The 15,302-nt window shown below is 39.7% G+C and overlaps 2 protein-coding genes across 6 annotated transcripts in view; one reads left to right on the forward strand and one right to left on the reverse strand.

Moving 5' to 3' along the window:
• The window catches only part of LOC104589803 (calcineurin B-like protein 3), a 52,421-nt gene extending 45,331 nt beyond the window's left edge, over positions 1-7,090 (forward strand). For all 5 annotated transcript variants that reach the window (XM_088898733.1, XM_088898649.1, XM_010248238.3 and 2 more), the window contains one exon: positions 6,793-7,090. In XM_088898733.1, the coding sequence (XP_088754859.1) occupies positions 6,793-6,850 (58 nt within the window). In that variant the 3' untranslated portion in view covers positions 6,851-7,090. The remainder of the gene's footprint in view (positions 1-6,792) is intronic.
• A 4,270-nt stretch (positions 7,091-11,360) lies between these two features.
• Positions 11,361-15,010, reverse strand: LOC104589805 (heat shock cognate protein 80). The gene is made up of 3 exons (XM_010248241.3): positions 14,682-15,010; positions 13,610-13,751; positions 11,361-13,508 (listed from the first exon to the last, which is right to left on the reverse strand). The coding sequence occupies exons 1-3, from the start codon at positions 14,802-14,804 to the stop codon at positions 11,674-11,676; spliced, it is 2,100 nt and encodes a 699-aa protein (XP_010246543.1). The 5' UTR covers positions 14,805-15,010; the 3' UTR covers positions 11,361-11,673.
• Positions 15,011-15,302: the final 292 nt, after the last annotated feature.

The following is a 15,302-nucleotide window of genomic DNA, read 5'->3' on the forward strand; positions in this document are numbered from 1 at the left end:
TTAATATGATACAACAATATAAATGATATTATAAAAGGTGCCCACCTTGTCATTTTTGTCACATAGGCAGGTGCCTAGTTGGTAAAAGTCAAGGTGTTTGGGCGAGGTGCCCAGCCAAGGGCGCCTAGTTGCCTAGGCAACGCCTTGACACATAATACACATAAAAGTCAAGGCATTAATATGAAATTAGAAATTTGACAAAAGTTTTGAAAATTATAGATTTATTAAAAGATAAAGACAATATATGTGCATAATGACAGCATTTGCCATTTTGGAGGGATGCTATTTTCATATAGATCTATTCTATTTGTTTTACATGGGACCTTGTTGCAAAAATGGTCTGTAGAGATGTTCTAATTTTCAGACTTGAAGCCTTTCATGCCCCTTTATATGTGTTTAATAGAACATGCTTACTGGTTTTCTTGTGGCAAAAGCAGGTCACTTGGTTTCTAACCCACCCTATGGCCTAAGGAATGGCACTCTAGGCTCATTATTTCACTATTAAAATTCCCAAGGTCTTGCATACAAAAGCAGTGCTGTTATTTATGCTTGAAATATATTCACCCTCTATGAAATCCTGCTCTAGCATCTCAAAATATATTCACCATCTATATTCTCAATATCATCTTTATTGTTCATGGATTGATAGAAACATTTATCCATCAGTGGTTGAGCTGTCAATGGGTTGGGTCTGGTTTGGGACAGGGTGGACCAGTCCCAAACTGAGAATTAATCAGTTCTATAAGATAGACCCAGAACTGAACCAATTATTAATTGGGATAATGAGGTCTTATGCAATTGGACTCAATTATACTTGGTGTCTATAATTACCTATGAGACTAACAGCCTAGAATTTTTTGATAATATAACCTTGATAAAAATGACAGTAAAATATTCGACTGTTTATATGTTCATAAAGCATGCTTTTAACCAAAATTATCTTATATGCTGTCTGTGAAATTTATCCTTTTAGATATAAATATAATAAAAATTAGAAGGAAACCAGAGAGACCTCTATATATTATTAACTGTATAGTTAGTTTGGAATAGCAAAAACTGATCCCTACCCAATTATTAATCGAGACACAAACCACAGAACCAGAACTGAAATAATCAGTTTGGTCGATTTGGTTATAAAGTTTTCTTTGGGTGTGAACTGTAACTCACCCAACTGCTGACCCTTGAACCCAGGAAGATCTGCTGATGTTAGACTGCTGGTGGATGATGTCAGCAGTCCGTACAAGTGCCGGTGGGAACTGGGAACCCTTGAAACTTGTTCAGTTTTGTGCACCCTGTTTTTAGAGAGTTTTTGGTATGATTCTCATTGCCATTTGATGCCTCCTTGATTTTTCCCGGATTTTTCAATCAGAAATTACATAAAAATACAGGATCAATGTATTCTCTTTTTCCTCCACATCTGAGAGTGGTTATTGATTGAGAATTGTTTCTCTCAAGTCGTTTTTCTTTTTGGAGTTGTGGGAAGTCATTTCATATTTTTCTGAACCTTGGTTAATTTTTAGGAGATTTTTCTTCACATATATTGCTGCCAATTTCAGTTTTGGCTTCCTATTGGCTTCCAACCACGTGTTGACTTGTGTTAGTGGGTCTAGTTTGTGCTTGTTGGATATTGGAGTGCTGTAGGGCTGTTGTGTAGCTTGACAAAGACAAATGGAATCATCTAAGGAATTACAGATTGTTTCCGAAGTGCTCCCATGTAATGCAAATACTTTTAGTGGTATGATACCGTTGTAAAACTTGATAGAACCAACTTTCTAGAGTGGTCCCAATCTGCCAAGCTTACCATTGGTGGAAGAGGTAAGCTTGGGTTCATTAAAGACAAGGAAGTGAAGCCGAAATCTTGAGGGAAATTTTTTGAGGGCTGAATTTTTGGCCCTACTACAAGGATTAAGGCTGGCGAAGCAATGGGGCTTTCAGAATTTTGTGGTAGAAGGAGACTCTAAACTATTAATAGGATGGCTGCAGACAAAAAGTTTGGGTGTATGGACTCTTAGACAACAAATGGGGGAAATACTCTGCCTAGCAAGGGAAGCTGGAGTAATATTCAAGTGGGTAAGAAGATTAGCCAATTTTGTGGCTGATACACTAGCAAAGCAGGGGACCTTTAGGGAAAATCTTTTTTGGGCTATGCTGTAAGAATTAAAGTTGTTTGGGTTCAACATTCATATTCTGAATGGTTGACAGTGTACATGATTAACTATTAAGTATAATGAAAGTTACCGTTTCCAATAAAAAGAAAAAAGTGAAGCCGAAATCTAATGATCCCAAGTTTGCCAAGTGGGAACAAGATAATTTCCCTAGTTATGTCATGGCTGGTCTGTTCGATGCAGCCACATATTGCTTGTAATTATATGTTTCTCTCCACTACCAAAGACATTTGGGTTCATGTTACTGCTACGTATTCCCAAGCAAGGAACACTGTTTGGGTCTACCAACTCCAAAGGGAAGCTTGCAATATGCATCAGGGGGAGAGGATAGTGGCAATGTATTTCTCTTCCTTGCAATTTCTCTAGGAAGAAATAGATCATCTAGAGGCCTTGGAATGGAAGAATCTTGAGGATGGAGAACAATACAAAAAATATATTCAGAAGAACAGGGTTTGACTTCTTGGTAGGTTTGATTGCAGAGTATGATTTTACCTGGCAACATATCTTGAGTGGAGATATTATTTCTCTTGCCACGGCATACTCCTTGGTGCAGGGAGAGGAAAGTAGGAGGGTTGCCACGATGCAAACTGTAATTGGTGAACATTCTTCTTACATGTCCACTAAACCCAAGCAAAGTGTTAACAAGGTGTTAATGAGAAGACTAATGAAGTGGTGTGTGAATATTGCAAGAAACCAAAACACACTAAGGGCCGATGTTGAAAGATGGATCTCCATTTGAAGCCTGAGAAGTTTAAAACATCTAAGAAAGGAAATGCCCATTTTGCTACTAGGGGAGTTTATTGTTTGTCTCCTTGTGTTCAAGCTGCTTCACATGATTCTTCTGATGTGATAGAGAAGCTCAGGAGCCTTTTGACTCAGTTTGAAAAGACTGGGCCCTCTACCTCTATGGGCTCTAGTAATTCTTCTAGTGTTGTTGCTAAAACAGGTAATGTTCTTGCTTGTCAGTCCTCATCTCCTAGCTCTTGGATTGTGGACTCTGGGGCTAGCATTCACATGACTGGTATGCCTTCCCACTTTACCTCCTATAAGTTGGCTCCTGGGAAAGGTAATATCATTGTAGTTGATGGATCTCAAACTCCAATTTCTGGTCTTGGTGAAGTTAAGCTCACTCGAATCTTTCCTTGAGCTTTGCCCTTCATTGTTGCACAATTGCACAAAAACCTTTTTATCTCTTACCAAATCCCATAACTGTTCAGTGACCTTTTTTCCCTCACATTTTGTTTGTTAGGACCTGAGCTTGGGGAAGATGATTGGAATTGGGCATGAAGTTGATTGAGTTTATCTTTTTGATCATGTTCCTAGGCAAGGATTACTATGCCAAACTAAGTCATGCCAAAATGGGAATCTTAGTCTTTTGAAACTGTGGCACTATTGTTTTGGTCATGTGTTGTTTAAGTCTATTAAGTTTTGTTTCCGAACTTGTGTCGGTCTATGTCCAATCCAAGTCTACAATGTAAAGCTTGCCATCTCTCAAAGCAATGTAGAACTATATATTCTGCAAGTAATAGAAAAGGTAATGTTGCTTTTAACTTGATACATATTGATGTTTGGGGCCCATATTCTATTCCTTGCATGGGTGGTTATAAATGCTTTATCTTGTTTATTGATGATTACTTAAGATACACTTGGTTATATTTGATGAAGAGTCAAGATGAAGTCCCCTCCATTGTTTAGAACTTTTTTAAAATGGTAGAAACACAATTTGAAAAGAACATCAAAATAATAAGGTCTGACAATGCTAAGGAGTACTTTGAAAAGCATCTATGAATCTTTTTTGAAGAAAAGGGGGAAATTCTCCAGAGCTCATGTTCCCATACCCCTCAACAAAACGGTGTAGCAGAGAGAAAAAATTGACATGTGGTTGAAGTTGCTAGGGGGCTACTTTTTCATATGCATGTGGCCATTCGCTTCTAGGGAGATGTTGAAGTTGCGGTGTATGTGTATCTCATTAACAAGCTTCCTCCACAAACTCTACATCTCCAATCCCCTCATCAACTTTTATTCCCCAATGATCCTACTTTTTGTCTTCCTCTCCCAGTCTTTGGGTGTAGGTGTTTTGTTCATGATATGAGTCATTCTCGTCTCAAACTTGATCTTAAGTCCATCAAGTGTGTTTTTCTTGGTTACCCTCCTATCCAAAAGGGATACAAGTGCTTTGACCCCCACTTTGGTCGACGGTATGTCTCCAAGGATGCTACATTTCTTGAAACTACTCCTTTTTTCCAACGACCTCACACTTCTCTTCAAGGGGAGTGTTAGTGAAGATCGGACTCCATTTTGTTTTCCTATTCTTGCCTCTATAGATACTCCTAATATGTCTTCCCCTCATCTTGCTTGTAGTGGCAATATTCTTGCTCCTCCTCCTGTTCCTCATTAGCGGTCTTGGTAGCAGTGGTTCATCAAAAGCAGAAGGATTGCTCCTGAAGCTGAAGGTCCACAACAATCTAATCATCTGGCTCCAGGTAGCTCTGTAAATAGTCTTGAACCCGAATTTCCTTTTCCTTCTAGTACTAAGCTTGATATCTCTGAGGATGACCTTGACCTTCCCATTGTAGTTCGAAAAGGAAAAAGGAAGTGCACTGCCTATCCCAATACTAACTATGTTTCTCATGATGCCCTATCACCTTCATACTATGCTTACATCTTTGTCATTTCTACTGTTTCTATTCCTCTTAATGTTACAGAGGCAGTGCAGTCCTCACAGTGGAAGGATGCTATGAACCAGGAAATGGAGGCCCTCATAAAGAACCAAAATTGGGAGATTGTCCCTCTCCCTAAGGGTAAGGTCCCAATGGGTTGCAAGTAGGTGTATATAGTTAAACATCAGGTTGATGGCTCAATTGAAAGATACAAAGCTAGGTTGGTGGCAAAAAGGTATACCCAGACATATGGGATTGATTATCAAGAGACTTTTGCACCAATGACTAAGATAAACTCCATTCGAGTGATCATGTTTCTTGCTACTCACTATTTGTGGTCTCTATATTAGATGTATGTAAAGAATCCATTCCTCAATGGAGATCTTCAAGAAGAGGTCTACATGGATATTCCCCCAAGAGTAAGCTTCCCTGATAGTGAGTGGAAGGTTTTCTGTCTAAAGAAATCTCTTTATGGGCTCAAGCAATCTCCTAGGGCTTGGTTTGACATATTCAAAAAAGCTATTTTTAAAATTGGGTTTACTCAACCACAGGCAGATCATACTCTTTTTATAACAAGGGCTAATGGCTTAGTGGCTCTTCTGATAGTGTATGTTGATGATATTGTTATCACTGGAGATGATAACTCCGGAATTGTCCAACTAAAGTCTTTCCTTGCTTCTGAATTTGAGATCAAAGACCTCGGGAATCTCAGATACTTTCTTGGGATTGAAGTGGTAAGGTCAAAGGAAGGAATCTTCATTTTGTAGAGAAAGTATGTTCTTGACCTTCTTCATGAGGTAGGCAAGTTGGGGTGCAAGCCAGTTGAAACCCCCATTGATCCCAATCATAAATTGAGTGTTGATGATGGAGACATTCTTCCTAACAAAAGTGTTTATCAGAGACTTGTTGGTAGACTTCTCTACCTGTGTTTGACCAGGCCTGATATATCCTATGTTATAAGTGTGGTGAGTCCATATATGCATAGACCCAGAACTTCACATATGTAGGCGATTAATAGAATTCTTGCCTAATTAAAGGGATGTCTAGGCAAAGGAATGTTGTATTCCAACATGGACATCTCAAGGTTGAGGCTTATACTGATGTAGATTGGGCAGGCTTTGTGGATGATAGGAGATCCACCTCTAGTTACTGTGCGTTAGTGGGAGGTAGTGTTGTGTCATGGAGAAGTGAAAAGCAATCTGTTGTTGCCCGATCTAGTGTGGAAGCAGAATATATAGCTATGGCTCATGGTGTATCAGTGTTACTTTGGTTGAGGACTTTGTTATCTGAGGTTGGAACCCAAACTGATATTCAAATGACACTGTATTGTGATAACCAAGCTGCCATAAACATTGCCCATAATCCAGTCCAGCATGATCGGACAAAGCATATTGAAATTGACAGACACTTCATTAGAGAGAGAATAGCTAGTGGAGAAATATGTATGTCGTATGTCAAGTCTGAAGATCAACTTGCTGATTGTCTCACCAAAGGTCTTCTACAAACTGAACTTGAGGGGGAATGTTGAGAATATATATTGCATCAGGGGCTTTTGGGTTTTTAATTCTTTGTGTATTTGCGCCCTCTTAGGGGCATTTATGTAATTTTCCTAGTTAGTAAAAAGGCTTCTTTGGGTGTGAACAGTAACTCACCCAACTCTTTCGAAATAGCTTCTTTTGTTACTTGACAACTAATGGAATGCAATTTTGTTTTTCACTATCAAACAAATTATTGTTTCACTACCTGTTGATTGGTATACTGCACAGAGCCTAAAAATTAGGTTGATGTCATGCTTATTACTTCCAATGGCAAACCTCAGCTCCAATTTGGGCTATGTTGTGACTCATTAGTTGTGTGGTTTAGGATGATTAATTGATGGTTAACATGAGTTGAATTTTACATACATACATAATTTTGTCTCTTTAAAAGACTCCTACTTGACTCTCTGTCTTGTTTAAATTGAATAGGGACATCACCACTACATTCCCAAGCTTCGTGTTTCACTCACAAGTTGATGATACCTGAGGTTTCTGTCTGATTTAGAGCTTAGATCTCTTTGTCAATGATGATTTGCTCATTTCTAGACAATGATGTGGTGGGTCTTTTGAGTTTTAGAGGTGCAGAGCAAAGCTTTTGGAGTTGTTTGATGATTGTATTGAGGAGTTTGATATTTCTATGTTCAACTGGTACTCTCCCCCCTGGGCAGCGGTTCCTCAAAATGATGAGATCTTCAATCTGAATTAAACATGGTGCACAAGTTTTTCATGGGACGTTCTTAATGGTCGTAAAGCAAACTGCACTCCTTTTGCTTATTTAATGAATGCTAAAAATTAAAAATAAAACACCAATGGATGGAAATGCACCACCCTTCTCGACCTTTCCAGCAATCCCAGGATTCCCCGTTATGTCATAATTTGTTGCATAAATGATGTGGTACTGGTATTTATTCATGAAAACAATGGGTCTGTGCAAGGTCATTTACAGTTGCATTAAGGGCCGTGGTCTTTTCATCAGGGGAACTATGGTATTTTGCCCCGAAAGCAAGGACTATGTACAAGGTTGTTAACATTTGCATTAAGACCAACGTTGCGGTGCATGTTCTTAGAGGAGCCAATGAAGCTGCTCATTGCTTGGAAAAATGCTTATCTTGTGTTTAGAACGTCCTCTACTCCATCTTTTGTTGAACATATGTTATCACTTCATCACTTGTATCTAATTTATTGATGGAATACCACCAACCCTATAGGTAGGGTTTGGGACAATACATTCAGAAAATCAATAAAAATTTATGAGGGGAGCAAATCATAGATTTCTCTTAAAAAAATAAATTTGCAAAGGGACCCTTTTCACTTGGTAGAAATAGCCAAATAGGATCAATCATCTAGGGATGAAGCCTAAGAAATTGTTAGACATCTTTTTCTTTTCCTAAGCTTTAGCTCTTGATTTCCCTCCACTCCATTCAAGACTAGAAAGATGTCGAGCACCCTTGTATTTTCACATGAAGATCAAACCAATTGATACGGCTGCAACCTAATTGCTTGACAGCTCTTAGAGGAAACATGAACAATCATGAAATTTGGCACTTGCATGGTGGCATAGATGAGAAATGTAGCATGAGGCTTGGGCTGCGTATAGATTGGGGTGGGAAAAAATATAAAAGGTGGGCGGAAAAGCATTTATGAATTCTCTACTCTCCTAGAATCCATGGAAGACTAATTATTTCCATTTCCTATTCATTACTAATTATTTTCATTTCCTATTCATTATAAAAGATCTATTAATGAATTGTTGGAAATGGAGACCATAAGGCATTTCTAAAAATCAAGTTTACAAGAAAATATCATTTCTAGGTAAACAGAAGCTATATGGTAATCTACACCCCTAAGGAGCAGACACATGGCCAAGCCAAGGACTGGATGCGTGTTCAATTGACCAACAAAGAGTGGTGTGTTATCGGACGGCTCTAGCCCTTTTGCCCCATCAGTGACAAGACACAGGCCAATGTTTTAAAAATTGACCTAGAATCGGAACTGTTTCGGCTACCAGTTTTTGGGTTGATGGTTCGATCATCCGGTTTGATGGTTCGACCACTTGGATCAATGGATCATTGACCAATTCAATGATTTTTGGCCAAGGACCGGATTTGGGATAAAACGAAACCAATTGCCTGGACAGTTCCCGGGCTGAATGGTCGGACTGTTTAGGTCAATGGCAGTTAAAAAACATTGACAATGGGGAGGCACTGTTACCCGAGGGCTAGAACCATGCCCTTGCAAGGAGGTGATGTGTGGCCCACAAACTGGAAGCGTAACAAGTCGTTAGATGACTATATAAAGATATGCCATCCAAGGTAAAACTCCCTACGCACTCTTGTATACTTTTGTACTCTCTAACCCTCTTCAACACCTCTCGCGAACAGCTCATAGCTCACCTTGCCAGTTCAACTGTTCAGCTCATTTCGGTCTTTACCAACCATCCTGTGTTACTGACTCGAGGGTCGAAGAACCTTTCCTTGGGGAACCAACCACCTTTGGGGCCTTCGGCTATCATTGTGTGTGCAGGTCACCAGCAATCTCTGGCTCGTCCAGTCACCTTCCAGCTCATCCTTGGCTCAAAAGTGGAGAACTAAGAGCGACATTGAGAAATGGTAGGAGAGGCTATTCATCCTAATAAACTAACCCTCCCTAATTAAGGTTTTTTACTGTTTAGTCCACCCCTATAAATCTTAGCTCCACGGTACAGTTGAAGTAGGTGTCAGGTTGGAACTGATGTTAATACACAGGCAGGTATTGGTGTTATAGGTGGAATTTGAAATTTTCAATTATTGTAGGTATGCAGTGAAATTCAGAATTCTGAAAGAGTGCAAACTATTTATCCCTAATTATTTTAAGGTTTATACAGTGATATGGATGTTAAAAATTAGTTCTGAACTATTAATCGTACTTAGCATGTTGGGCTGTGACTAGTAGTGCTGTAACTATGACCATGTCCCTATGAATTGAAGTGGCTCTACCTTGAATTAGACAAGTGAAGTAAACTGGGGTCGCAGAAATGCATTGAAGGCTGTGATTTCATGGTTTTGATTTCTCTTTTACGTGTTGCTTGGAACCACACCAATCAGGATTCAGGAGTTCAATTTTACAACGACAGGGTCGCACAGAGCTATAACCAAAAATCATGGCGAGTGGCCCCAATAAAATGTTACTTCATCTAATTCAAGTTGGGGCCATTGTAATAGATCAAAGGTTTTAAAGTGTCGTTGCAAATGTGGTTTGACCAACAAGTAGGCTTTTTAGCAAAGGAGTTGAGCAAGTGCTCTTTTGCAACAAAATCCCCTCCCCTACTTTGAAATTTAACCAACCTCACTTGCATACAAGGTTCAAAGTATCGATATGTATTAGTTGATACGTATCATTTCGGGACCCTTCCAATACGCCCCTATAGTGGGTGTATCAGGGGTCTGACTGGTGCAGGGGGTGGAGAAGCCCTAAACCGACCCCCCTGAACCGGTTTCAGGAAAAAAGAATAAAAAAAAAAATAGTATCGATTCACCTGATACGCCCCTACTGGCATATCGGGCATATCGATATTTTGAACCTTGCTTGCATATAAGATCTCATAGACTGGGTGGATGGAAGTTTTGGCTTTAGAGATGTAGCTTTCAGCAACAGAAGGCGATCCAAGTCCCCCACAAATGGTGCGGTCAATGGCAAAGAAAGAGTAGCCAAGCCAAACACCGCAAGATGGCGGTCTTATTCAGCTACTCCTAGAAGCTAGAACAGGGATTCTATATATGTTGAATAACGGAGTGGAGTACACACAACCTGCAGCCTACTCCGTTATTACATTACATTGCTTAAAAGTTAAAACGGGATGCCTTAGCTGCTGAGCACTATAAATGTTTTTTCATAAGGTTTTTGTATGCTCCAATATTAATTCATCACTGTGGCAATTTTTGGAGGATTATTGATTCAACATTTGGTTTTTACATTTTAGCAATGCGGCAACGCGCCACCCAGAATGGCAATGGCTTATAACTTTTATAAATAAATATTTGGTGGCCCCCTAACTTCACAAGGCCCAAATCGTTTTCGTGATTTGATTTGTGTTTGCTTAAACTAGGAAAACAACCCGAACGCATTATGGTTGTGATATTTGAACCGAGATGGGACCTTCTTTTTCATGATAGAGAGATGGAGGACCCTCCCTACTCCCTAGTCCCTATTTAAGAAATGTTTTACAGAAGAAGGGACATCATTTTCCTCCAATGCCCCGAAGTCCCACTCCACTACTACAAATTAAAAAGACGATCCTTTGTTTAATCTAATCCTGCGTTTGCTAATTTGCTTGCTGCCTTTCTCAGAATTTGTGAAAAAAAAAAACAAAAGTTGTCTCACAATTCTCCTTGAAAACAATTAAAGCACTTAGTTCTCATTTATTAGAAAAACTAAAGAAAATGTAAGCAATTCCTTCTAAACTCTAAAAAAAAATAAACCGAAACTTCTAAAACCTAACCATATTTCTCAAGAACAAATTTGGTTGGTATCAAAATTGGCCCACTTGGTTATCAGTTTCACACATTCTTGCCTTGGGTTTTATCCTAGTGGCAGACCTCCATTGGAGCCTCCTACTCTGTTTTCTCAGCAACAAGACCATATGACCGACCACATCCACATTTGCGAGTTCTGAAATGTCGCCTATCCTAAATGGCAAGTGTGGATAGGACCTCTTTGGCACAACCAAATTGATAAATCACAAGCGCCCAATCTTTGTAAACAACTACAAAAGCAAACTTTGGACTAGAGACACCCTTGTTAATTTGCACTGAGCAAGCGAGCAGTCTCTATTTCTCCCATAACAAGACTAGCACTTGGCACATCATAATTCATCCATCCATTAAGAACGAAGTTCTCGGCCCCCAACCTTTACCCACTTTAAAAAACTGGGTCAAACAAACGACGACTAGAGAGAACGGGCATTACAGCATAATAGTCAGACAAGTGCTCGAAGCCAAAGCGATAACCCATCCATCCCAGAAGGAAAAGCTAACATTTCTTTGATTAAAACTCAAAATTTTAATGATATAACAAAAGTATATAAAATGAAGATAAGCTCATCAGAAGCCACCTGCGACGATTAAAAGACTAAAATATGAAAATATGCTGCCATCCATGAACCACTCACTAATTGGAAACGAAAACAAAAACATAACCCACTAACCAAAAAAAAAGTAGTACTTTGTCAGGTTCTTCACCCCCAACCTTAATCCTCCTCGTGAAAGAAAAGGCGAATAAAAAAAATACAAATCATAGAATACCTAGATTAGAATATTAGAGATGTGGTAGATTTCAGTCAACTTCCTCCATCTTGCTGCCTTCAGCATCAGCATCCTCTAGTGGGGGCATATCAGCGTCCGCATCAGCATCCCCACCATCCTCATCAATGCTCAGCCCAAGCTTCAACATCCTATGGATCCGATTGCCAAATGTGTTGGGGTCTTCAAGACTGAAACCCGAAGTGAGAAGAGCAGTCTCAAACAACAAGAGAACCAGATCTTTTACTGATTTATCATTCTTATCAGCATCAGCTCTCTTCCTGAGCTCTTCCATGATGGGGTTCTCGGGATTAATTTCCATGGTCTTTTTGCTAGACATATAGCCAGCCATGCTTGAGTCTCTCAGTGCCTGTGCTTTCATGATCCTTTCCATGTTGGCAGTCCATCCATACTCCCCAGTAACCAAACAACAAGGAGAATCCACCACACGGTCTGACACTACAACCTTCTCAACCTTGTCTCCCAAGACGTCCTTTATCACCTTGCAGAGACCCTCGAACTTCTCCTTCAAAGCTTCATTCTTCTTTTTCTCGTCCTCGCTCTCGTCCAACTTCAAACCCTCCTTGGTTGCAGACACAAGCTTCTTCCCTTCAAACTCCTTCAACTGACCAACTGCATATTCATCAATGGCATCAACCATGAACAAAACCTCATACCCCTTCTTCTTCAGCTTCTCAAGGAAGGGGGAGTTCTCAACAGCCTTCTTGCTCTCACCAGTGATGTAATAGATATCGTTCTGTCCTTCCTTCATCCTTGTCACATAGTCCTTCAAGCTAGTCATCTCATCTCCACTCTTGGTAGAGTGGTATCGAAGTAACTCAGCCAGTTTTCCTTTGTTCTGGGAATCCTCGTGTATCCCAAGCTTGAGGTTCTTAGAAAAGGCCTCATAGAACTTGTTATAATCCTCCTTGTTCTCAGCAATCTCAAAGAACAGCTCAATGCACTTCTTTACCAGGTTCTTGCGAATTACCTTGAGGATCTTGTTCTGTTGCAGCATTTCTCTGGAGATGTTCAAGGGAAGGTCTTCAGAGTCAACAATGCCTTTCACAAAGCTCAGGTACTCGGGGATCAACTCCTCACAGTTGTCCATGATGAAGACACGGCGGACATAGAGCTTGATGTTGTTGAGCTTTTTCCTTGTATCAAAAAGATCAAAGGGTGCCCTCTTAGGAACAAATAGAATAGCCTTAAACTCAAGCTGGCCTTCAACCGAGAAGTGCTTAACAGCCAAATGTTCTTCCCAGTCATTGGTAAGACTTTTGTAGAAGGCAACATACTCTTCCTTGGTGATCTCTTCTGGCTTCCTCATCCAGATTGGCTTCTGCTTGTTCACTAAATTCCATTCGTGTGAAACTTCCTTGATCTTCTTCTTTTTCTTCCCTTCCTTCTCTTTCTCTTCATCAACATCCTCAACCTTACCTTCCTCATCCTTCTTTTCTTCTTCATCCTCATCATCAGAGATCTCCTTCTCAGTGGTCTTTTCAGTCCAGAGAGAGATAGGGTAGCTGATAAACTCAGAATGCTTCTTGATCAAGTCCTTGAGACGGCGCTCCTCCAGGTACTCCAATTGGTCCTCCTTGAGGAAGAGGGTTATCTTTGTACCCCTTCCAAGGTCCTCACCGGAGGTGTCCCTAGTGACAGTGAAAGACCCACCAGCCTGAGACTCCCACACGTATTGCTCATCATCATTGTGTTTTGTGGTAACAACGACCTTCTCAGCAACGAGGTAAGCAGAGTAAAAACCAACACCAAACTGCCCAATCATGCTCACATCAGCACCAGCAGCCAAGGCTTCCATGAACTCTTTGGTTCCAGATCTTGCAATTGTACCAAGATTGTTTACCAGATCTGAGTAAACAGCAAATATCGTTTAGCTTAGTATCTCATAAAGCATATGTATCTAGAATAAGCACCCCTTCCTGAAAATATTCTCATAGGCCAACACTTACCAGCCTTTGTCATGCCAATACCACTGTCGATTATGGACAGAGTGTTGTTGGTTTTGTCAGGAATTATATGGATGAAGAGTTCCGGCTGTCCATCCAACTTGCTCTTGTCTGTCAAGCCCTCAAATCGGATTTTATCCAAGGCCTATCACAGATGATCAACAACACAAAAAACACATCAAAATGACAATAGGGTAACTATTTTGAAAACCAATTCGTGAAATACGAAAACATTCGAATTACAGCATAGAAACAGAAATCCCAGGTCCAAAACAAAGTTCGCGCATTCCCCAAAAAACAACACCAGTTCCAACCCTTTAGGTTGGTTTAAACATTATTAAGAACAACACAGTAAAATAACCAACATGAATACCCCAAGAAGATTTCAGAATGGAGCATATAAAAAAAATCACACCGGAACTAATTCAAGGTTTTCTATGGCTTCATTAAACTTTAAAACAGCAAAATCAAGGAGAACAAACTACAAAAAAAATATCTTAAGTAGAGGAATGGCACTGCAGCTAGTAAGAAGTTTTGTATTGGATGAGATCATGAAAACAGAGCAAACATGGGTAACAAACAAAAAAATAATTCACTTCAATGCATTGATTAAGTGCATAAAATTAAAGAACAAGCGGACTAAAAATGAAAAATAAAGATAAATTATATTGCATTTAAATTCGATATAAAAAGGAACACAAAATAAGAACCACGCATTTCACTTCAAAGCAGTTTTAGAATACGTAAAATTGCAGAACAACGAAAAATGAACAAAAACATACAAACCATATTCTTATTAAAACCCAATAACACACGCCTAGAATCACAGATCCCACTTTGAAACAGTGCTAAAGCACGCAAAATCAGATAACAAAGTGACCCCAAAGCCAAAATAATCGACTTCAATACAACGTAAAGTAAGCAAAATAACCATAACAAATCTAGAAGATTTCGACGGAACAGACAAAACAACCGTGTAAAACAAGGGACAGAATCAGCGACAGAGAAACAAGACATAAACTCTAGAGTTAAGTAACATTTCTGTAAGGCTATGATTGAAGGTAGTAATGCTCACATCGGAAGAGTTGCTAATAAGTTCTCGGAGGAAGATCTCCTTGTTGCTGTAGAAGGTGTTGATGATCAGACTCAACAACTGGTTGATCTCAGCCTGGAAGGCAAACGTCTCGGTCTCCGCCATGATGAAGAAAAATGAGAAAACAGAGCTGAGATCGGTGTTGGTTAGGGTTTGATAGAGAGAAATAACAAATAGAGAATGGGTTTGGAGTCGAACTGTGTCGATATATAGGGACTTCCCTAGGGTTTCTAGATCCTTCTATTCTAAACCCGAAATGAAAGGAAAGTCAAATTGCAATTAGTATTAAGAAGGAAAATATAAATGAGAATGAAATTATTTTTCCCATCACGTGTTCATGGCACCTGAATTACTCTTGCGGATGTGCCTGTGAGGCGCCCATAGGTGAGGCGCAGATCCCGCTTCTCTATTACTAACAAAACGTTCAGAATAGTCCACTGCAGCCGTATATTGAGAACATCTCTGTGTCATTTATTGAGAGATGTTCTAGATATACAGCTGCCATGGCAGGTTGGGACGCACTGTGTGTGGGCAACTGTGTGAGGGTCTTATGCCGCGTGTAATCATGTAAAGCAGGTTGGATTATGAATAGTTTTATCAAAT

This window comes from Nelumbo nucifera, chromosome 1 (assembly GCF_055504915.1).
Source record: "Nelumbo nucifera cultivar China Antique chromosome 1, China Antique-T2T, whole genome shotgun sequence".
NCBI classification, from domain to species: Eukaryota; Viridiplantae; Streptophyta; class Magnoliopsida; order Proteales; family Nelumbonaceae; genus Nelumbo; species Nelumbo nucifera.

What these genes read in the sequence shown, in the direction of transcription:
- LOC104589805 (XM_010248241.3), bottom strand. Translation starts at nt 14,804, where the DNA reads ATGGCGGAGACCGAGACGTTTGCCTTCCAGGCTGAGATCAACCAGTTG. An exon ending in TTATTAGCAACTCTTCCGAT is followed by an intron (nt 13,752 to 14,681) that starts GTGAGCATTACT and finishes CATCTGTGATAG; the next exon opens with GCCTTGGATAAAATCCGATT. An exon ending in TATTGGCATGACAAAGGCTG is followed by an intron (nt 13,509 to 13,609) that starts GTAAGTGTTGGC and finishes CTGTTTACTCAG; the next exon opens with ATCTGGTAAACAATCTTGGT.